Source organism: Neltuma alba, unplaced genomic scaffold (assembly GCF_004799145.2).
Source record: "Neltuma alba isolate B1F8T4 unplaced genomic scaffold, ASM479914v2 tig00010136_pilon, whole genome shotgun sequence".
NCBI lineage: Eukaryota > Viridiplantae > Streptophyta > Magnoliopsida > Fabales > Fabaceae > Neltuma > Neltuma alba.
The window spans coordinates 193,340-219,130 of NW_021635083.1; the positions used below are offsets into that span (position 1 = coordinate 193,340).

Consider the following 25,791-nt stretch of genomic DNA (forward strand, 5'->3'; position numbering starts at 1 on the left):
ATCAATAACAAAACTCAAGTAACCCCTTAGCCCTTAAAGTTTTAATCTTTGTTCTTTAATTTTTAAGCTTTGTTTCCTTAAACCCTAGAAATCCTTTCTTGGTTCACCTCTATATGATTTTTCATGTAGATTCCAAAAATATACTTGGATTTAAGTAAAGAAATTTCCTTTCTCAAGAACCAAGTTGGTTGAACACCTAGGGTTTAGTTTCCAAAAATCACAACTTTGATTTTTAATACTTCCAACACTTGTTCACTAGATTTATCCTACACCATTTTCCATTTTAAACACATTGGAGGCATCAAAACTTTGAAAATCTCATCCTAAGTTAGGGTTCTTGACTTGGCCAAATCAAACCCCTAGAGAACCAACCTTGAAAAACTTCCAAACAACAACTTAAAACACTTGAAACAGCTATGATTTAAAGTGTTCTAACAAGGTTTAACAACAAAACTTCCTTCCCTTAACCAATGATCATTTCGGCCAGCAACCAAAAGAGGGAAAAGAAGAATTTTTAACCATCAATCTCAAGGAAAACAAGCAAGCAACAACATAGGACCACTTACTAACCTTAGATCTTAACTTGGTGGATCAAAATAACTTGTCTTTCTCTTTATCACACTTCAAAATGGATGGCAATGGTTCCTTCACCTCTTAGTCAAAAATGTGTCTTGAAAAGGGCGAAGATAAGCTCTTTTTAATGCCAAAAATATCCCAACCACCACAATTAATAATAAGCCAAGTGTCACTTGCCTATTCTTTCTTGTAACCTCTCCCTTAATTAAGAAATTCCAATAGTAATTAATTTCTAAAAGTCAAAATCCTCTCCATTGGTGGCTTGACACTTGAAAACTTTAAATCTTCTCCATTAATGGCTTGACAAGTGACAAATTGTGGGCCAACCAAAGTACAAGACTCTACTTCTTGCTTTATCGATGCACTTTTACTCTAAATTTAATTTCTTTTCTATAATTATAGTACTTTGGCTTCTGTAATTATTTTCTGTCAGATCCATAAATTATTCTCCTCATTTTTCTCATCCCAAAATACCCTCTTTGACTCAATCTCAATTTCTCATTATTTATATAAAAAGGAAAACTATTTTTCCTTCTCATTATTGCTTTTTCCACTTGTCAAAAGAATTAGGAAAAATCTTGGATATTTGAGGGTCTCTTTTTACTCCCATAATGTCTTATAATTTCTTGAGACATCATAGGAATTTTCTTGGAATTTTATTCTCCTTCCAAATATTTATTTGGAATTTTCCAAATAAACGGCCTTAAATTAGGCTAAATCATCCTTAAATTCCTTTGTAATTTTTTCAAGGGTAATTTGGTCATAAAACTAATTATATAACCTCATATAATTCTCAAGGAATATTATCCTTATTTTTTCTCAATTTTCTAGGGCTTGGAAATATTTTTCATAATTATTTTTTACCAGTTTTCCTTAATTAGTCAAACTTTCATAATTGACTTGGAAAATCATAATAACTATTTTCCACCAAAATTCTTCTATTTCTCCTCATCATTTTTGGCCTTTAAATATTTAGGAATATCCTTATTCCTAATTATTATATTACTGGATGTGACAAAAAAGATGCTTAGCATGAGTGATTTCTTATCATACGGGATTAGGCAATCCCATATAGATAAAATTAGAGAATACCACCTCTCCTCATAGTATTCCTTAATCCCACATATATGGGTTTGTCTAATCCCAAATATGATATAACTACTCATACTAAACACCCTTTTAATATAGTTTTACACTTTTAATCCCAATCCCTATCCGTTATTTTTAATGTTTCGTACCAAATGGGACCTAGAGGTGCAAATAGTTAGTGAACCAAAGAACCCAGTTAGAGGAAATCTTTAGAGTGATGGACCACCTCACTAAAATCAAGGTGCAGACGGTAAGTTATAAGTTAACAAGGGAAAAGCTGATAGGTGGTGGGAAAACCCGAAAACATACTACTAAGTTGCTAAGACCCCAGTCACATAAAGAATCTCTTAAGGCTAACTCTTCCAGAAGTGTTTCCCCAAGATCAATATGGGATGAGGAGGAAATTGAAATTCCTTATTGTAAAGTTAGTGGGAGAGGAATCTTGTGATGGATATAGGGCGAGGCACGGTAAGCTAACTTGGTGCTCCACCTATCTATGATACAGGAATGATAAATGGTGGTTCATTGGGAAAATGGTTAGGGGCTTACGATCAGAACTAAGGAAAAGGTAGCCCCGAGATAAATTGGAAATCCTAAGAAAGCGGGAAAGCTTGTTAAAACACTGGAGATAGTTGGAATCATTATGGCCATACCAGAAAAATGCCATGGGCTGATAAACCTCAGGCAAGAACGATGACCGAGGGAGCTTTCAGCTTTAGCAATAGCCCAAGAAAGGCAGGCATCAAGGAGAATTGGACATTTTTAAATAGACTTGGATTTATCAAAATTATGAGAGGAATCATAAGGGGCTGGTGATCCACACAGATCAGAAATTTATACTTTCATTTTGGAAAAACCCAGACACTTTACCAAGAAATGTTGCCCTGGTATAGGAGGAAATTAGTGAATCGCTCGAGATGACCTGAGATATAATTGGTACGAATAGTTGCATGGGGTGCACTGTTTGATTCAGACACCAGCTATTTGCTTTAATCATATATTTATGATGGGCAATTGAATTTTTCTAAGGAATGTTATCGTGTGACTCATACATTTTCATCCCCATTAGCACTAGAGTAGTAACCTCTAGTATGTGTTTAAATTATGTTGTCCAGTGTGCATTTTATTAAACTGTTCTTGATCCGATGTGTATCTCCTCTCATGGTATTGATTTGAAAGTTAACCTAAATTGATTTTCATTGAATAGTATTCCCCTTGACTACAGAATTTGAAACTTAATCTTTCCTCCCAAGAAACTTGTCTCTTGCTTAGAGTTAAGATTGAATTACAATGTGGTAAGGCCTAGACAGCAAAATGGTTAAGGTAGGGATTATTGAAGGTATATAATAACTCCTCTATGTAGACAAAGATGGAAATGGAAATAGAGGAAAAAGTTATGACAGGGGGAATATTGGAACGAGTTTAATTTTCTAAGACCCCCTTTGCACGACTCCTAATAGAATGTCAGGAAGTATGGTAAGCTAATGAAAGTAGGAGTCTATACCCTAATAGAGAAGCAAAGTGACGATTCAAACCCCAAGCAATTAATGTAACCTCAAAAGAGGCAAAGGTATCAGGACAAAATGTTAGGGTTTGTCAAACCCCTGAATAGTGGTAGAAATTCCTAAGGGATGGTAAACCAAGATGGATAATAATTAGATGATTTGAATAAAGAATTGATGAGAAGTTAGGTGCCTGACTTAAATACAGCATAGCATGGTGATTAAATGTTCACTGTGTGATGTGATTAGGGCATAGTGATCGATATCTGACCATAAGGATAATTGGTTAGAAAGTAAGGTAAATTTAGAATGGGTAGAGTCAGGTAGAATTCCTCTAGAGGATACCATAGAATGGAAATGAATAAGAATGTGATAATTGATGGTTGCACTAGCAATTGGTTTATAGAGAGAGATAAATAAGTTCCCAATGAGGTTTAGATGTATGGTAATGTTTGGGGACTAGTGAGTATCCTTTTATGTCCCTGAAGCATTAGTGAAAAGTACAACCATAGCACTCAGCCTAATAAGGAATTTAAGACTTGAGACTCTTCTAAACAAACGCCACTGCTATGGTAATTGAATGAGCCCAGTTAAGAGGCTCTCTTGGTAGGGAGTTAACATGCAAGGATGGGCTGGAATAAAGATGAAGTAACTGGTAGGTGTTGGCCGTAGAGTATCTCTCCAGAAATTGGGAGGTGGTTCTTTAACACAGAGTTGACACCACTCTATTGAGAGCGAGCTGTTCTCTGTAGAAAAGGAAAGGAAACAATTATAATGGGATCAGAGTTGATGCCACTCTACTGAGAGCAAGCTGCTCTCTGAAGAAAAGGAAAGGCTCACGGAGTTGACCTTACCCCAATGAAAGCAAAGCTGGCCAAGAGTTATGAAAGGATGGAATACCTGAAAAGATGGTAAAGATGATTTTACAAGACCTCTCCCTATAAGATGAGAAAGAGAATTTATAAGGCATGGCAGATTGGTATGGATATGATAACAAGCCCAAAATGCCATAGAGCTAAACCAATGGCCTAGAGAGTTAAAGAGGCACAATAAAAGGGAAATGTCCTGAGACACCTAAAAGTTAAGAGAAAAAGAAGAAAGGAAAGATGAGTGGTTATAGAGTTGACATAAAGATTTGAGCAAGGCCTAAGAAGAAATACTGGCATTTGTGATTAGTCTTGGGGAATGATCAGTTAAGTCACCAACTGAGGGTAGGCAACTTATTCTTTAACTCAGTCCATTGGTCTAAAGGCTCCTAAAGAGTGGAATATGGCTCAGGCAGAAGGTGAAAGAATCCAGGATCACAGTAGATCCTGAAGAGGCTTACAAGAGAGCGTGGTAGCTCCCAAGATCACAGTAGACCAAGCCTAAAGGAAGATTACTGAGCCATGAGGGTAGTATCTCCTTAGACCTTGAGAATGAGATGACCAGGATAAGTCTAAGATGGGGAAACCTCCTCAAGTTGGTTACCTAGTACAGAGAGAGTACCCTTGACTTTTTCACAAACACTATTATTGTTGAATAGTCTGAGCTCAATTTTGTTCTAGTCAACAAAAGAAAGTGAGTAAGAATCAAGGGAACCACAGGTTGTAAGTCTTGAAGGTTATGTATTTAAGCAAGCTCTATGTGAAATGAAAATGTAAAAGAAAGAAGATAGACCCTTAAGGTAAAGAAGAGAAAGGCAGAGTATGCCACAAAGACCAGATAAAGGCAGTGTTAAAAGAACTTGAAATACCATGGTATAGTAAAATACCATGAGAATGGATACAATGCCATAGCATTATTATGAGAGAATGAGCTTAAAGTATAGGAAGAATGCGAGCAGTGGTGATAGAATACGTAAAAGCAAAGGCCATGTTCGTATAAACGATAGAAAGTAAGAAAGAGAAAGCTATGTGAGTATGAATTCTAGGATTAAAACTTGGCAATCAGGTACAATGAAAAGTTGAAAAGGGAAAGTTAAGTATAAGTAGAGGTATCCTCCCCAGTTAACCTCTCATCAAGGATAAGAGTAGAGGTTCAACCCAAAAATTTCAAGGATGAAATTTAAAGGGGGAGGAAATGTCACATCTCGCTAAATTTAGCATTGATAGAATAGGTGAAAAATTTGATTAAGGGCCAATAGGAAAAGAAGATTAGCTAAGAAATCTAGGCATGATGTGAGACCCAAAAAGGGTCCTGACTGATATTTTCAGAATAATCGGTCTATGAAGGGCAAAATGGGAAGTTTTGAGGAAAAATTCCAAAATTTTGTTGAAAAATGGTAAAAATATGAATTAGAGCTTCTGGAAACTCAATTGAGGCCTAGAAGGTGAAAATAGCATAGAAGTAACTTATTATGAAATTTTCTGAAAATAAAGGATTTTCAGAAAAATAGTGAAAAATCGGAGAAAAGTAATTCTTTGAAATAGCTAGAGGCCTTAATAAATTTCAACAAAGTATGGAATAATTATCTAAACATAGGATTGAATTTATAAAATTTGTTTTAGGCCTTGAAAGTACACGAATTAATTTTAGAGAATTTATTTTCCTGCAGTTTTATCGATAAAGGCCTAACTGGAGAAAATTCAAAATAAATAGTTAGAGGTGAAAAAAAATTATAATAATTTCTAGATCATATCCTTGTATGAAAGGAGGATTTTTCATGGAGAGAAATAAATTTTTGGAGGTCTAGAAAAATTATGGAATGCCACAAGTGAATAGTAAATGACAAAGTTTCCGAATAGTTTGGGATTGTGATTTGGATTATGGGCCATCTTTTTGAGCCATCCTAAACCATGTGTGGGCCCCACATTGGGCCTGAATTAAGCCTAATTTTGTGAATAATCTGGACTCTTCATTAAATAATAATAAAATTTAATTTTTATATAAATATTAGTAGGAAAGTTTGGGGGACTGGCAGTTGGCACGATCTAAGAATTAGAGGCTTCGATGGCAGCCATATGACCACTTTTGCTTGCCAAATTTTGGCCATTGATCAAGAGGAGAGGCCAAATTTATTTCTCTATAAATAGCCCCTCATGTGGCAATATTTCGACCAAAACAGAATGACATAGGGGAGGTACTGCCACACTAAATTCTTGACCTTGAAAGATAGCTTCTAACTGTGGGAATTAAGGAGGAAGTGTCCAGCTTTGATTAAGGATTGATTGAGGTAAGCTTGAGCCTTGTTTTGATTGGATTTAAAGCTTATTTTGGTTGGAATTTCAAGCTGTAACCAAAGGCTAAGATGCTGTCCATTTTTGGTTAATATATATGTCTTACAAAAGGATAGAAACCATGAATTAAGGCTTGGACCTATATGTTTAATTGACGTTTGGATTGATTTTTGGAAGAAAACCAAATTAGGGTTCAATATGTACCGATTTGGCCAACTTGAGTTCATGGGGTAGGAGTTTGTTTTGATATGTTTTGATGATTCTAATGATTTTAGAAGGTGTTTTTGTGTAGGGAGACACTAAAGGAAAGTGTTTAAAATCATTGGAATCAAAGATCGAATTTTTAGAATATATACTAAAATCTGATTGGATATTTGAATTCTATATGAAAAATTATGTAGGAATGAGCCAAGAGGTTATTGAATTTAAAAGGAAAACAATTTGGTCAAAAATCAAGGAAAAAGGGTTGTAGTTGAGTTCAAGGTTGAGTATTAGTGTTTATGTTTGAAGTATTGATAATTGAGAATGTGTTTCTGCATGAATTGGTAGGCATTATGCAAAGGAACAAGAATGAACCAAGGAAGCCAAAGAGGCTGAAACTCTTAAACAAAAGAGGTAGTATGGAATTTACAATTTATAATATTAACTTGCTTGGTTGTTGCATCATATGATTGCTTGAATAATTACTATGTTATGTTTGAGGTTATTTAATGAATTGATACACTAGTTGATTGCATTGTATGCCTTGGCAACATGCATTAACAATAGGATTTATTAGCGAATGGTTTTGCATAGCATAGAATATCCATGAATCTATATGTAACATACCTTACATGCTTGACATTATTATTGTAATTCCTACTACTGGGATTTCTATGAAATCTCATTCCCCTCAATGTATAAACCATCAATAGGAACCTCAAAGGATATGTTCAAGAACAAAGAGATGGTATAGCGATGGAAGGAATTATGTTACAAAAGTATATGGAAGCTACTTACCAACTTTGTATACATATGACATTGTTATGTAATGTTTTGTATTATTGTGTATCTGTATGGATTATATTGGGATACGTATCATTGACAAGGATACCTTATATTTGAACAATGGGTCAAGGAATCATGGGAAAAGCTAGATGAAAGGAAAAGGAAAAGAAAATCCAGGAATAGTATGGTATAGGGATAAAAGTTGACTTTTTAAAAGCAAAGTTTGACCAACGAGAGCTTGACAATTGGACAAATCTGAATCTAAGATTTCACATGCTTATAGATCTCATCTTTAGCTTTAACACAAGTAGTAATTCACTAAATTTGGAATTTTGTATAGAAAGTTATGTCCTCTTAAAGTTGGGCATAAATCCTAAAAAATTGGAGAATGACTACATGAGCAGTACTAGTTTGAATGAAATCTGGGATTGATGCTTGAGGCTCTCTGTGACCCCAGGTCATAACTTGGGAAGTTGAGCTCACGACCTAGGAGCAAAAATGGCCTCTGTGACTTCAAGTCATGACTTGGAAGTACCAAGTCATGACCTAGACTGAAATTTTGAAAAGTTTCAAATTTTTGAATATTTTCTCATACTTAAGGCTCACATAATGATCCTAAGTGGTTCCAATTGTTATAAAATAAAGTAATAAAAGAGGTGTGATAGAAACTCTTGCCAAACCATTTCTTGAAATTCAAGCAAGTAGGAAGCTACTACCTTTGGTCATCCAAGCTTAGATCTAAGGTTAGTAAGTGATTCTATATTGTTTCTTGCCTTGTTTCCTTGGTTTGATGGTTAAAAAATCTGTTCTCCCCTCTTATTTGTGGCTTGCCAAAATATATGAAGTTAAGGGGTAGAGGTTTTGATGTTAAGCCTAGTTAAAACACATTGATTCAAGGTTGTTTCAAGTGGTTTTAAGTTGTTGTTTGAAAGATTTCATGGTTGGTTGTTTATGGGTACTGTTCAGCCACTTTGAAAGCTATACCTTAGGATGAGTTTTTCATAGTTTTGATGCTTTCATTGTGTTTAAAATGAAAAATAGTGTAGGGTAAACCTAAAGAACAAGCATTGGAGGCATTTGAATTAAAGTTGGAATTTTTGGAGTTTAAGACCCCTATGTTCGATCAACACTGTTTCACAAGGAAAAAAGTTTCTTTTTATGAATCCAAGTTCATATTTGGATTCTGCATGAAAAATTATGTAGGATTGACCTAAGGAAGGAATTTTTAGGTTAAAGAAAACAAAGCTCTAAAATTCAAAGTATTAAGGGTTAAAAGGTTACTTGAGTTTTGCCATTAATTCTTGTGTAGTTTGGCTTGTAATGTGGCTGCCTTTTTTATGCATTATGACGTTTAGGGTTTGGTATTTTTGGAGGAAAGTAAGAAGAGCAAAGAACTAAGGAGCTTTTGGAGCAAGGTAGTAAGATTTAATTAACTATTAATATTGACATTACATTGTTTATTATGGCATGGATGATTGCTATTACATGGTTGAACTATGATAATTGTGATATGGTTGCTCCTTGCATTTTGTTACCTTGGCAATTGCATGTTGACGTTGCCTAATTATAAGAGGATTAGTTCTTTAATAGTAGCTAATGTTGAAATGCTTTGATGATGATGTATACTTGATGTTATGGTTGATTATTCTTGCTACTGGGATTTTATTGAAATCTTATTCCTTCCAAATGTAATCCAATATTCTAGGGGCTAAGCCATCCAAGAAGAAGCTGCAAATTCAAGGGTAAATCTTGTCCCATCTCCTTTATTATCTCATTATATAACAATTGGAACTACTTAGGGTCATTGTATGACCCTTAAGTATGAGAAAATTTTAATTTCACAAGTTCTATTTTCGGATTTTCGTACACTGTTCACAGCAATTTTAGCTAACGTTGAAAATTCATAACTAGTTGTAGAAAAATTGAAATGATGTGGTTCTAGATTCTATGGAAAGCTCTTGGCATGCTATTTAAAGGAAAAATACTCATCAGTATCTAGATCTCATGCATCAGTCATAGATTTCATTCAAAGTGGTACTATTCATTTGGTCATTTTTTAATTTTTCAGGTTTTATGCCCAACTTTGGAAGGGCATAACTTTTTGTACGAAACTCCAAATTTAATGAATTATAACTTGTTTTAAAGCTAGAAATGAGATATATAAGCATGCCAAATTTCAAATTCAGATTCATCCAATTACCTAAAATCATGTTAGTCAAATTTTGCTCCCAAAAAGTCAGCCTTTATCCCTTTTTCATATAATTCTTGCTTTTTCTTTTCCTTTTCCTTTCATCTAGCTTTTCCAATCATATAACATATGCATAAACACAATTCCTTAGTCAATTACTCATAGATAGAGCATCATTAATTATTAATATAATATTCCAACATAGTTTACAACAATACATAACAACTCATAATAATTTACAAATCATAACTTCAATGACATTAAGCTTAATCCTCTTCCAATATGACTTCCAATCCTTTCTCCTTGTCCTTGGCAACACCACTTAGGGTTACTATTATTGTTTATGCATTGAGGGGAGTGAGATTTCATAGAAATCTTAGTAGCAATGAATTATAATTATCATGTTAATCAAGCTTCACAAAATGTGACATGTTACAATGCATAGTAATCAATTCCAATACCATGAATAGCACATATTCCGTCAAGGAAATTAGTATATATATTCACATTTCATATCAATGTGCAATTGGCTAAAGCATATCAAATATCAAAGAGCATTCCATATCATAGTATAAATCAATCAATTCCTAGAAATATAAACTAAGCAACATATACACATTAAGTAAGCAAGAAAAGCAATCAAATTAGATCCAAAGCTACCTCTTTTATACTTGAACCAATTCAGCCTCTTCAATTCCTTTGGGTTCCTTCTTGTTCTCTTGTACAATGCCTACCAATTCATGCATAAACACATTACAATTCATCAATAATTCAAGCATAAACACTAATGCTTGACATTAAACTCAATTAAACCCCTTTTTCCTTGATTTTTGACATAATTATTTCCTCTTTGTTTCCATTGATCTCTTGGTCCATTCCTACACAATATTTCATGTAGAATCCAAATATCAATTCAAATTTATGAAAATCAAACTTCTTTCCTTTCACTAAAGCTTGGCCAAATAGGGTAGTATATGTTCCAAAAATTTCATTTTTTATTCCAATGATTTCAAATACTTTCCCTTGGTGTTTTCCTACACAAAAACACTTTTTGAACTCATTGAAACACATCAAAACAAACTCCTACCTCAAGATAGCATAGTGGCCGAATTGAACCATTAAGGACCCTATCTTGGTTTTCTTCCAAAAGTCAATCCAAAACACCATTTAAACATGCTTATTTGACATCATATTTAAGGTGTCTATCCTTCCCCAAAGTATAAACATGCTGAACAAAAATTATAGCATCACCCCCTTGGAATTTTAATTCAAAACCTAACCAAACAAACTTTAATCTCAACCATAGTAAAGCTTAGGCAAACCTTGGTGAATCCTTGACTAAAGCTTGATGATTTCTTGTCCAAAAACACTTAACAAATCCAATCTCCAGCTTAAGAAAACGTCTTGGCAGCACCTCTCCTTATTTTACCAATTTTTCTACCTATTTTTGGGTATTTTGAGGGGGCATTTATAGACAAGAAAAATCTGCCTTCCTGCCCTCACTTGTGGATGAAATTTGGCCAGAAAAATGGCCATGTGGCTGCCATCTAATGCCTAAAATTTTAGATCATGACAAGTGTCTAGTCTCTAGAACATTTCTACTGATATTTTGACTGAAATTGGGCTTAAATCCATTTAATTATTAGGCCGCCATTTGCATGAAATTTTTGGGCTTTTCTTACCCAAAATGAAGCCTAAGTCTGGCCCAAAAAGAAAGAAAAAGTGGGTTACTAGGTTACTAACCAAAGTTGCAGTTCATAGGTTACTATTCATTTGTAACTTTTTATAATTTTTCTAGGCCTCCAAAATTTCATTTCTCTCCATAAAAAAAAAAAAATCCTATTTTCATATGAGGACATGATCTGAAAATGTTTAGGATTTTTCTCCACCTCTAAGTATTTATTTTGAATTTTTCCTGATTAGGCCTTTATGGTTAAAGCTGCGGGAAAATAAATTCTCTAAAATAATTTTCTGTACTTCTAAGGCCTAAAATCAATTTTATAAATTCAATCAAATATCTAGATAATTATTTCATATTTCTTTTGGATTTATTGATGCCTCTAACTATTTAAAACCAGTTTCATACCATTCTTACAAGTGTGATGAAGCTCAGACTTTGATAAAGGTTGTTTGGCTCAAAGAGCTGAAAAGAGAATAGGTCATAGAAGAAACAGAGGAGTCAGCACACAGACATGACGGCTAGGGCTCTAGTACCAATAGAGAAAATAGATAGGAAATGAGGGAATATTCTAGGATACTGAAAGGTGTACCCAGCCTTTGCATTAAATAATAGTTACAGTGAGAGAGTCATACAATCTGAGCCTTATTTGTATAGGTACAGGTGTACACAGATTATAAATACAATACAAAATATTCTATGTTCTAACAAATTCTATCATGGATTTTCTTCACAAAAGTATTAGTGCCGAATTAGTGATGAAATTTTTTTTGCCACTGATTTTCATAGCTAATTACACTGCTAAACTGCTTGTCATAAATTTTTTTTAATCACTAATTTTGTTGCTAAGTCTATTTTGTCTCAATTCTATCATTAATTTTAAATTTCACTATTTTAGATTATGATCCTATACCAATTTATATAATAACATAATTAATAATATAATGATTTAAATATACTTTCAAATGCAAAATAAATTGATATTCTTGTGAAGTTCGTGTTAGTAAGGGCATCATCATAATTGATCTTATCATTAAACAGTTATTGGGATAGAAAGATAATTTCTCATAAAACTTGTTTTATGTTTCATTAAAATCAATTTCTCTTGATCATCACTAATAATTAAACCAATAAGATAAGAATATTTATAACTTTTTTATAAAAATTAAAAATTGTATTATTTATACAATATATTGAAAGATGTAAAACAAGATAAAACTAATATTAAACGGAATTTTGAATTTGAATGATAAAAAAATGAAATTTGAATTGTTATATATAGAATAATTAGATTTTATGACGGTAATTTTTTTTTTGAATAACTTGCTTTTTTGCTAATGATGCAATGATAGAATAACTTGATCAAAAACATAATTTGATTTACCTTTGAATTATTATTTACCAAACTATTATTGAAGAAAATTTTGAATTTTAATAATAAAAAATCAAATTTGAGATTGTTATATAGAATAATTAAATTTTGTGATAGTTAATTTTTTGAATAATTTGATTTTTTTGCTAATTAATTACAAAAATGATAGAATGACTTGATCAAAACTACAATTTGAATTGCAATCTATTTTAATAATTAGTGAGAAAATTAGAAGAAATATTGAATTCTACTTCAAAATATAATAGGAAAAAATTATAATAATAATTTTTTAATATTTTAAAATTATATTTATTTTAAATTTAAATTTATTTTAAATTTATTTAATTTTATGTTGAATATTACAATTTAAAAATATAATATAAATATTAATAGAAATACATGAAAATTATTGTATCATATTTAAAATTGAAATTACAATATAATATAAGTGAAATTATCAGTAGAATATAATATATAAATATGAAATACAAATACTATAAATGCAAATAAAAAAATATAATATATAATAGAAATATTGTAAGACCGAATGCTTTGGTTTTTTAAAAAATATTATTTATTAAAAAATTTTAACATAAAATAGGAAGATTCAATAGAAATATTCAATAAGATATTAAATTATATATAAATATGTTTATATAATATAAAAATAATATATTTGTGATTGTGTTTATGAAGTAGTGAAATACTATATACATATATATTTATAATTTTGCATTTTAAAATCACAGGTTCTACCATTGGGGTTGGGTCCAATGGAAGGGGCTATTTCACCACAATATGATAAATTAAGGTTTGAATCTCCACTAGGAGAGGTACTTAGATTTAGCGCCCAACAGTGTCTTAAACAAAATTGGCTCTAATAAGCGAATACTTATGCTTAGCAAAAGAGGGAAAAAAAAAAATCACACATTGAACTAATCTCAATTGGTAAAGGCTCTAGTCCGCAAAAGGGTCTCTCTAGTCTCCAGTTCCCTCCCCCCCCCCCAAAAAAAATCCTTCTATTTCCCATCTCAACCATTAAGATTGAAATTTGAACAGTTTAGATTTCATATTTTATAAATGATTTTTATTGTTGTTTTAAATTATTGTCATGACTAAAACTTAGTGGTTTAATTTTTTTTATTTTTTAAAACAATTTAGCATTTTATTTATAATTTTATAAAATATGAAATCCAAACCGTTCAAATATGAATCTTACGCTTAAGATATGAAGTTAATGGAAATAAAAAAGAAGGGAAGTGGACAGACGCTTTTCCTCGCTCTAGTCAACCTCGCGCGAAGTTGTGGGTTCAAATCTTAGGTTTGTCACAAATTGGTTCCAATGTTGCGCTGATGTAGGTAAGGCAATTGATGAGATGGCGATGACACATGGCACTGGAGGTGAGATGGCAATGGTAGTTGGAGCCCATCACCGGCAATGAGGTGGTGCCTTGTAGAGGGGCCATGTGGTGGCTTCCAAGAGGTTCCACATGACATTTTAAAATTATTAAAAAAATTAAATTAATGAAGAAAATTTTTTTGTTGGTAAATTCTATTACTAAGTAGTGACAAAAAAAATTTTGTCGGTAAATTCCCTCACTTGCTAACGACAGTAATATTACATTGGTAGTTAGTGTCAAAATTCTGTCTGTAATTCATCGCTTAATACTGATAAAATTTCAATTCTGTTACTAATTTAATTAGTGACAGGCAATTAGCAATGGAAAAAATTTCATTGCTAATTTGATTATGTCAATGATTCTGCCGCTAAAGAGAAGTTTCATCGATTATCACATATTTTTATATGTTTTGACAAGTTGTTTGTTATGAAAAAGGTGCTTGTTAATCTCTACTCCAAACTTTCTAAAATAAAATAGCCAAGTTGTTATTAGCTGTTCAAGTTTAGGAACCACGCAATCCCAACACCATGCCTGTTTCTTTCTCTCCTCTTTTTGTTTCTTTTATGTAGCAAATGGGCATTTGTGTCACTTTAGTGGAAATATGGTAATTGAGGTACCTTTTGAGGGATTGGTTATCTTATAGGTTCTTTTATAGTTATTTTCCCTTTGATTCAATTCTTGTCGCTGCTCTGTACCTTTTAACTGCATAATCACAACACTTCATTTTTTTTTTTCAACCTAAAGAAATCCAATTGGTTTTGTCCTATACTCTCAACTACACGACATGTTCAAACTATAGAATTAGATGTTATTTTTCTGCCATCTTTACTTTTGGAGTTGCAGAGTAAGATGGACCAGCGAAGGTTCAGGAGCCATCTTTTTCTTTTTGGTGTTTCAAAGTAAGATGAACCGTTGGAGCTTTAGAAGCCGTTCGACGTATTGAAGGAGAGGGTATTTTTATACTTTTATATTGTACTTTTCCATCTCTATTTTTTTAAAAAAAATAAATTGGTTTATTTTTTGGCAAAAATGTGGTTCCTTCCGTGATCTGGGGCGTGTGTGACCAGAGCCTTTGCAAATTGAATTAAGATGAACTTGCAGTTTTAATATTCAAAATTTAACATAATAATATTTTACTACTTCACAAAAACAATCACACACATATATTATTTTTACATTATGTAAACACACATATAGTTTAATATCTTATTAAATATTTCTATTTAATTTTCATATTTTATGTTAATATGAATTAATAAATAATATTTTTTAAAAATTTCAGTTCAATAATATTTATATTATATATTTATTTTTTATTTGTATTTCTTATTTATATATAATATTATTGAAAATTTCTCATATATTATATTGTAATTTTAATTTTAAATATGATATAATCATTTTTATATATTTATATTACTATTTAGAGGAAATAAATTTTAAATGTAGAGAAATATTACTTTTAAATATTAAAAATTTATTATTATAATTTTTGCTGTTGTATTTTAGGGAAGATTCCAATATATCCTCTAATTTTCTCACTAATTATAGAAATAAATTCCAAAATTAAATTATATTTTTGATAAAGTTATTGCAATATCATTATAAGATTAGTAAAACAAATCTAGTTATTCAAAATATGAACTGTCATTAAATCTAATTATTTTATATAATTAGATTGTTTGATCATTCAAATTCAAAATTCAAAATTTAGCTTTTGTCATTAGTTTGATGAATAATAATAAATTGTAGGTAAGCTGCAGGCCAGCAATTGGATTCTTTATTGTACAAAATGTCTTGGCTAGGTGATGAAGACAAGAATGGTATTACAAAATCTGGAATGATATAAGCAGTTTCTAATGATGACAACCAAGTTTTTATTCAAAAACAAAATTATGGCCGGCAAAATCAGATTCGGGGAAACCAAACGCTGCCGGCACAATCTTTCTTTTATTGCTCCACTTGCTATAAATAATGGAAACTTGTGAGCTAAATTCTTTTGTGATAAAGGGACGGATACGGATCGGCTAGAAACAAGTTAGGAAACTAGACGAACGATCGAAGGTAGGACCTTAAGAGAACCTGTCTCTTACAACCCTAGCCATGGAAACACCACAAGGATGATTAGTCCTTGATACAGTCAAGTATTCCCATGAGAATACGAGGCGGCAAGCAAAGCTCACTCAAGAGAAATAAAATTCTCTAAAATTCTTTCATTCAAATCTGATCTCCAATTACAAAAAACGTAGCCTTACATAGGCAGCAAAAGAACAATTTAGAATAAAAAAAACCTAGGTCATAAATGCCATATATGTGCCTTAATGATGATTGACTATCTTGGTTGGCACCAATTAAGGCTAAAGGAAATAGGAAATTACCTTTTCTTGAAGAAAAAGGCTGCTACCTAAAAATAGGAAACTAACATAAAATAGTCTTATGCAATCTTTGACCAAAAGGCCTTATTTAATGCAAATAAAAATGGAAACTTAAAAAAAACGAAATTAAACCATAACTAATACATAAAGACGCCTTCTTGATGCTTCTTGAATATTCTTGGACCTTCCAAATGGATCTTCATAATTACTATTCATGCCATAAGCATGCATGGGCCTTTTAGGCATCCATTTGGGCTTGAATATATTTGAATCACGTTCTGAAACTCCCATGGTCTATAACAAAATGCATTTGGGCCCCAATTTACAAGATTATAGCTCTAATGGATTCCTCCAGGCACATATAATTGTGTTGGGTCTTTAATAACATGAGAATTGGCTTCAAATGCTCCTTTTGGGCTCTTAAAACACGTACTCTTGTCTTGCTCAAGGTCCAAGTATTTATACTCCAACGACTCACATGCCATGGTGGCTTTCGGGGTGGCCTTCCATATGTCACATCAAGCTCCGCACGTGTCCATGTCATCATCCAAGAAATGATCCATGTCCTCCTCCATGTAAGCATTCTTGAGTTATAAATTTCCTAAATACTCTGGAGGGCTTGTTGGGCCTCTAATTGGATGAGTGCTACTTGGGCTTCATAACCTCCATATTGTATGCTATCATTTTGGCTATGTTCTAATAGCAGATCAATACATTAGCATTCTGATGGCTGAAACTATCACCGTACAAAATGTTGAGTCAGAGAATGAGGCATACGATGAAGACTATGAACAACTTAGTAAAGAATGTAAGGAACTACTACTTTCACTTCCCAAAAGAAAAGAATGGGTCACCCCAAATGTTTATCTTTACCGAGACATTTGGTATGCACCGGCTGCTATTCAAGCGATATGCTCTTTTCAAAGGCACTTCCAAGCAAAAGACAGTGAAATTGTTATTGCCACCTTACCAAAATCTGGTATTACTTGGTTGGAGGCACTTACATTTGCTATTGTGAATCGTAAACATTTCTTTCCTTGGCAAAGTAACCATCCTTTGCTTAGTTCCGATGCACATGAGCTTGTTCCTTTCCTTGAGTTCCATCACTATGCAAATAACCAAATTCCTGGTCTCTCCATGATTCCCGAACCAAGGGTTTTTGGCACACATGTTCCATTTCATTCATTGCCCGATCCAATAACCAATTCCAAATGCAAGATAAGCTACTTATGTCGAAACCCTTTTGACAATTTTGCTTCATTTTGGTTTCACCTGAACAAAATCACACCACCATCTTTACCATAATTATCATTTGAGGATGCATTTGAGAGGTACTCCAAAGGGATCAATGATATCGGTCCATTTTGGACAAATATGTTGAGTTATTAGAGAGCAAGCAAAGACACACCAGACAGGGTTCTGTTTTTAAAGTATGAGGATTTGCAAGCTGATATCAATTACTACTTGAAAAGAATTGCTGAGTTCTTAGAATGTCCATTAAACTTAGAGGAGGAAAGTAATGGCACTATTAGAAACATAATTGAGCTTTGTAGCTTTGAGAAGATGAAGGAATTGGAGGTAAATAAGACTGGTAAATTTGTGCACAAGTATGAAAGCAAGGATTTAATTTGTTGAGGAAAGGTAAAGTAGGAGATTGGATGAATCATTTTTCCTCTTGGATGGACGAGGAATTGTCCAAAGTTATAGAAGACAGGGTGGGTGGGTCCGGTCTATCGTTTGAAATGCTCTCTTCAACCAGATAAACTATAAATCATCAAGTATCTACCTCTGTATAATAGGTATGAAGTTTACATTAGTAAATGAGTTTAGGTATGAAGTTTACATTTGTAAGTGAGTGGTACAGGCCCATCAAGAGAGAAAGAAAGAAAGAGAGAAGAGACGGAGAGAGGTGAAGTATCACTTTATTCAACAGAATCTCAATTTACAATGGTAGGTTTTATTATACTGTCAAAGTCTTGAATCTAATCAGTTCTATGCTCCGCTTTTTCTCTCTGGCTTTACTTCTTTCGCATTTATGAGGTTCGGAATGTAACTTCTTTGACCCTTAGTTTTTAAATTTGATATGATTTTTGTTTTTTGTTTTTGTTGTAGATCTTTTGAAGTTTGGATATACTTCAAAAGTTGATTGTCCATGATTTTAAAGTAGGCATGTATTCAGGTATCGTATGTTTCCGTCCATGATTATATATTTATGTTGTTTCTTTATTTTTATTACAGCTAATTAAGTAGGTTGTTTCATTTAGTTTTTTTCTTTTTTTCATATTTTGGCTATACTTGAAAAGTTGACAAGAGCATAGAACTAATATATTGTATATGATTTAATTTAGACAGTTGTAATTAGGGTGTTAGTTGTTATTTGTTGTAGAATTGAAATAAATTGATTTCATTAAAATTGTTGTAATTATATGATAGAGACAAGTTTGTTATTTGTCAATAGTAAGATAATTGTGTTGTTTGGTATTTGGCCCTCATGTCACATTGGTGGTGAAATTAAATTATATTTAAATTTAGAATGTTGCAAAGCAGTGCTGATGTATCCCTATTTTATAATATATTTTTATGTATAATTAAGGGACTTTATAATGTTTGAAGGGTTTAAAATGCAATAGATACTCATATTTTGATTTAAGGAAATTATATGAATCAATTGCTTAAAAGTGCATTTTTTTATTATATTTTATAATTTTCCTTTTGAAAGGTATCTCTGCTTTGATTCCAGGAAATATTCTATCAAGCAAAATATGGACCCCTTGAAAAACTACATTTGTGGCAGCCACGTGGCATTACAAGAGGATTTTCTAATTATCTAATTAGAAATTATCCAAAATATCTAGCCAGAAATCTCTTATCTTCCATTATAAATTAAAAGAGCTTGAATAATTAATTTCTTTTGTGGATAATTCCCTGATCGTATTTTGAATTTGAATAAATATTTAATTCATATTCCATTATCTATTTAATTTTTCAAATATCCACATTATCATTTTTATCCTCTTTCTAAACCCTAACCCTAATTCATCCTACCACCATATCCTTATTCAAATTTGAGATATTATCCTTTTATCCAATATCATTTAAATTCAAAAGCTCTTTTACTATGGTTGCCATGAAGATCACACCAAATCAAGAGAATTCAAATTCAAAGTTCTATTAAGATTACAAGATAAAAGAAGATAAAAGATCAAGTTAGAAGACTCAAGGGTTTTCTCATCTAACAAGGACAGATTCAAAAAATATAAAAGGAGATCAAGGGAGCCTTGGAGAAGGAACAGAGCCATCTATACTACACAAGCACAAGCATACACTTGGCTTCCTCTTGTGTCCAACTGTTTCACTGTCTTCTTTTCATTATTCTCTTTTTATCATTATGGTGTCATCTAGCCATATGTGTGGCTAGTCCTCTTTGTTCCCGAGGACAAGATGATGTGGCTTGAGTTCCTGTTTATATTAGGGAGTTTGTTAGTTTTCTTATTTTAATCTACTAGTATGTTGCGTTTATGAATTTCCTAGGTTAGGATTTTTATTTCTTTTGTAGACTGATATTTGATTTGTGTTTCAGTTGAACAATTATATTTTGAAGCTTTTAATGAATATATTTTTAGTTTCCTCATGATTCTATGAGTGTTTATCTTTATAAATTTCTATTTTGATTTGCATAAGTAGTTCATGCTTTAGGGTTTTTGATAGATAACTCTCTTTAGGAACAAGATATAATTGTTTAATTAAATTCACAACTAAGTGGTTCTTAAATGATTAATTGAAAGGTGATTATATGCTAGTTCTCTAGGTATAATTATTAATTAATTAATCAAGACTTAGATGTTATCTAGAGTTTTTCCTTTTGACTTAGTAATTGATTTTATGCAAACTCCTCATCCTTTTGAACTGTGATAGCCACTCATCAACATCTTTGGGAAGTGTATCATTCTGGTAAAGTCTTCGTTCCTTTCGCTTCCTTTTACTTATTGCTATTTTCTTTTATTTTTGTCAATTTATTTTCTTAAACAAATCAATCAATTTTCTTTCCTACTCCTTCCTTCTTTACATCACGTTTTTCTTAATTTAAAAAATTTTCAAAATTTTAACAAAGCTCCTCATAGAGAGAGACGACCTCGATTGACCTCTATACTATATAGGGTTAATTTAGTTAATTCATTTGAGAGCTTACACAACAGGACGATCAAATTTTGGCGTCATTGTCAAGGAGCCAAGTTTATTTGACTCATTTTTAATTTTTTTAAACGTGATTTTACTGTGCTGTGAATTTCTGTGCATGCCTAGGGATACTGCTTTAGTCCCTTTTGATTCTAAGCCTAAAAAAACCTTTAGGTTGCGTAGAAAACAAATTTTGCATAACATCGACCAAGTTAATACTTCCAATAAAAAGGAAATTAATGAGTCTAGTTCAGCTAGTAACTCTGATTCTGAATCTGTTGGCTCTGTGCAAAATTATAAAATTGTTTATAACAACCTAATGGATGGTGAACGTGATCCTGAGGGTAGGCCTACTAGGACCATAAGAGAATTAACATCTTCAATTGCTGACTATAATCCTAGACATGCTGCCTATCCTACTTTTAATTCTAATTTTGAAATCAAAGGTTATGTACTAGTTAACTTGCCCAAATTTCATGGTCTTGCAAAAGAGGACCCACATGAACACTTGATGAGCCTACAAATGAATTGTGCAACCACGAAACCTGCCGAGGCCAATATTGATGAGATTCAATGGAGAGTATTCCACTTAACTTGAGAAGGAAAAGCGAGAGAATGGTATCTTAGGCTACCAAAACACCTTGTTAATACATTCAATTCATGGAATAACTTGAAGAAAGCCTTCCTAGAGAGATTCTTTCCTGCATCACACACGGCCAGCTTGAGAAAAGAAATTTATTCGGCCAAACAAGACCCACAGGAGACATTCGATGAGTTTTAGAGCTGCTTTCAAGAGCTACTAAGCAAGTGCCCTTATCATCAAATCCCTGAAGAACATCTTATTCAATACTTTTATGAGGGATTATTAGGGCATGAGCAAGCTACTATTGATTCTACCTCGAGGGGATCTTTATTAGATCTTACAGTACAAGATGCATGGGAGATGCTTGAGAAAAGAGCAATGAATAGTCAACAATAGGGTACTAGAGACCGAGGTAGTCAGACAACAAGTCAACATGCCTCTTTTACATCTAATCATGAGATGAAAAATGTAGCTGCACAATTGGCTGCTTTAACCATAGCAGTAAATGATATTAAAGCTAATATGGTCTCCCCTTCTCATGCTGCAACGCGTGAACTGGTGCCTACCAGCTGTGAAATATGCAACTCTTTCACACATGTTATTGCCACATACCCCTATAATGTTGAAGAGGTTTCTGCTATGTACCAAGGGAGACCTAATAAAAAATGGGACCCTTTTTCTAATACTTACAATGAGGGGTGGAAGATGAATCCAAACCTTAGGTATGGTGCAGGAGACAATAGAAATAATCATGAAAAGTATCAACCTCCTCCGAGACAGACACAACTATATGGGAACTTTTAGCATGAACAAGCTCCCAAGACAAATGATCAACTTAGTGTTCTCTTAAAGGTTATGCAAGATCTTACTAAAAACCAAGTTGCTCTAGAAACGAAGGTTGGCAATATTAGTGAATTTGTGACAAAGTTGTCTAATAGCTAGAATGAGCAGCAGGCAAGGGAGGGAGGATATATTCCCTCTAATACTGTCATTAATCCCAAGCCTTTAAATGCTATCACATTGAGGAGTGAAAAGCAAGTACACTTTGATGAAGGAGATGACAAAAAGGATACTACTGAAGGTGTCCAAATTGATGTCACTAATGATATGATTGAGCTAAGAAATGACGCCACTGAAGATGTCATTACTACTCCTGCTGTGCAATCAGAAAGCTTGAAGGAAAAGGCACTTATGAAGCAAACCCCCTCTACTGCACCTAATGAGGTAAATATTCAAGACATCTCTTTTCCTAATTCTTATCTTTCACGTAAAAGGATTTCTGAAAAAGAGCAAGATAAAGAGGTGTTTGACTTGTTTAAAAAGTTAAGGTTTTTATTAGAGTTAATTCAAACCATGCCTAAATATGCTAAATTCCTTAAGGACTTATGTACTCATAAACTAAAATTTAAACCTAATGAAAGAGTTCAAATTAGCTCTAATGTTTCTGCACTATTCAAACCTCAACTACCAGTTAAATGCCAAGATCCTGGATGTTTCACTATACCTTGCACTATTGGTAAAATAAATATTAACCAGGATTTATTAGATCTAGGAGCTGCAATCAACGTTATGCCTAAATCTATATATACATCACTTGGAATTAAGTATATAAATCAACTAGTGTGGTGTTGCAACTTACTAATAGAACTATTAGGCATCCTGATGGCATTTTAGAAGATATTCTTGTACAAGTTAAAGGTTTGGTATTTCCAGCTAATTTTTATGTGTTAGATATGTCTAGAGAAACATTGCATGATGGCACGTTAATACTTGGTAGACCTTAGAAGTGGTAGATAACAAAATCAATTTTAACATGTATGAGGCTATGAAACACCCTTATGAGGATTATTCACTATTAGGAGTAAATGAAATTGATTTATCTATTGATGAAGCAATTGATGAACATGATTCTAATTTGAATAAATGGTTGGAAATTTGTTCTCTACTTTCTTCCTCTACTTCTTGTTCTTGTGATGATGAGATTATATGTGCTGCTTGTTTGGAAATTGATAATTGTCTTTCCTTATGTGATTAATCTATATCTTCATCTCTTTCATTGCCTTTTACAAGCCATGATTTCGAGGAAGGTTTTGTTTTGAATTTTGCATATTTGAAGGAGTGGGTAGATGATCAAATTGCAAGTGAATCCCCTTATCTATCTATTCCACCTTCTTATCAATTTGAAACACAAAGCCAACCACATATTGAAGGAGGGAACATTATACCAATTCCTCTTGATTCCTCCTCCTTTTCTTCATCCCCCATGTCTTCCTTTGCATCCTCATCCCCCATGTCTTCATCTTATTTTTCTTCTATCCCTGTGGATACATTACCTTTTGCGCAACAAATTGCATTAGAGAATAGTGAAGGATCTAAGCTCAACAAAGCTCTGAACAAAATAGATTCAATGCTTGAGAAGGTAAAAGAAGCAAAAGATGCCTCCCATGATAGTTCATCATGCCATTCAAAGCCAAATGTCCAGGGGAGTACTTATGTTTCAAAATTAATTTCTTTTTCAACCCCCTGATTTGGAATTAAAGCCTCTACCTTCTAATTTAAAATATGCTTTTTTAGAATTAAATGAGAAGTTTCCTGTAATTATCTCTAATTCTTTAACTGGAAATCAAGAGGTTAAATTGATTTCTATTCTTAAAAGAAATAAATATGCTATAGGTTGGACATTAGCTGACATTCCAGGAATTAATCCTTCTATTTGCACCCATAGGATTTTATTAAATGAAAATTTGAAACTTGTTAGGCAACCTCAAAGAAGACTTAATCCACTTATACTTGATTTTGTAAAGAAAGAAGTAACTAAACTTCTAAGTGCTGGAATTATTTATCCTATTTTTGATAGTGAGTGGGTCAGTCCTGTTCAGGTAGTTCCTAAAAAAAGTGGTATTACAGTAATTAAGAATGAAAACAATGAATTAATACCTACTTGAGTGCAAAATTCATGGCGTGTTTGTATTGATTATAGAAAGTTAAATGATGCCACTAGGAAAGATCACTTCCCTTTGCCATTCATTGATCAAATGCTTGAAAGATTAGCAGGGAGATCTCACTACTGTTTTCTTGATTGCTTTTCAGGATACTTTCAGATTCCCATAGCACCAGAGGATCAAGAAAAGACAACATTCACATGCCCTTTTGGTACATATGCTTATAGAAGGATGCCCTTTGGGTTATGTAATGCTCTGGGCACATTCCAACATTGCATGATGTCTATATTTTCTGACTTCTTAGATGTTTGTATGGATGACTTTACGGTATATGGGGATTCTTTTGATATATGCCTTGATAGCTTAGATAAGATACTTGCTAGATGTGTGGAGAAAAAATTGGTTTTAAATTATGAAAAATGCCATTTTATGGTTAATGAAGGAATCATTTTAGGCCACTTAGTATCTAGAAAGGAATAGAGGTAGATAAAGCAAAAATTGAAATTATATCTTTGTTACCATATCCTATAAATTTGAAAGAAGTTAGATCATTTTTAGGACATGCAGGTTTTTATAGGAGGTTCATAAAAGATTTCAGTAAAATTGCTTTACCTCTATCTAAGCTTTTGCAAAAGCATGTTGAGTTTATATTTGATGATGCCCGCAAGGAAGCATTTGACATGCTAAAAGAGGCTTATAATGCCCCCTATTCTCATCTCGCCTAATTGGGATTTACCATTCGAATTATCTTGTGATGCATCAAACAATGCAATTGGTGCTATGCTCAGACAAAAAGATGGTCGGAATTCCAAAGTCTTATCTTATGCATCAAGGACTTTGGATAGTGCTTAAGTGAATTATACAACCACAGAAAAAGAATTATTTGCAATTGTTTTCGCACTTGATAAGTTTAGATCATATTTAATAAATTCCAAAGTTGTTATTTTTACTGACCATGCAGCAGTGAGATATTTATTTAAAAAGCCTCAATCTAAACCAAAGCTTTTGATGTGGAAATCAAGGATAGAGCAGGAGCAGAAAACTTTGTAGCTGACCATCTTAGCAGGCTTCTAGAAAACACAAGGGGAGTAGATAACTTTGATTTTAATTATAACGATTTTCCTGATAAAACTCCATTTGCTTTAGCTATGAAAGAGCCTTGGTATGCTCATATAGTTAATTATTTGGTTGCAAATGTGGTTCCTTTTCAAGTTTAAAAGCTAAAGAGAGAATCGCATTATTATGTGTGGGACACCATACACCTATGGAGGATATGCAGTGACCAAGTAATTAGAAGATGTGTACCTGATGGTGAATTCCAAGCCATATTAGATGCATGTCACTCTTCTGTTTGTGGAGGACATTTTAGCACCAAGAAGACCTCTTGAAAGATACTAGATGCTGGATTCTATTGGCCATCATTATTCAAAGATGCCTACACCTATTGTAAAGCTTGTGACAAGTGTCAACGATTTGGTGGGCTGAGCAAAAGGCATGAGATGCCACAACAGCTGATGTTGTTCTGTGAAGTCTTTGATGTTTATAGATTTCTATTTAGATTTGCATAAGTAGTTCATACTTTAGAGTTTTTGATAGATAACTCTTTTTAGGAACAAGATATAATTGTTTAATTGAATTCATAACTAAATGGTTTTTAAATGATTAATTGAAAGGTGATTATATGCTAGCTCTCTAGGTATAATTATTAATTAATTAATCACAACTTAGATGTTATCTAGGGTTTTTCCTTTTGACTTAGTAATTG

At 32.7% G+C, this 25,791-nt stretch overlaps 1 protein-coding gene across 1 annotated transcript; it reads left to right on the forward strand.

The window, feature by feature from the left end:
* Window positions 1-17,051: 17,051 nt before the first annotated feature.
* Window positions 17,052-18,481, forward strand: LOC114754437 (cytosolic sulfotransferase 15-like). Its single transcript, XM_028943197.1, has 3 exons — window positions 17,052-17,480; window positions 17,715-17,916; window positions 18,438-18,481. The coding sequence occupies exons 1-3, from the start codon at window positions 17,052-17,054 to the stop codon at window positions 18,479-18,481; spliced, it is 675 nt and encodes a 224-aa protein (XP_028799030.1).
* Window positions 18,482-25,791: the final 7,310 nt, after the last annotated feature.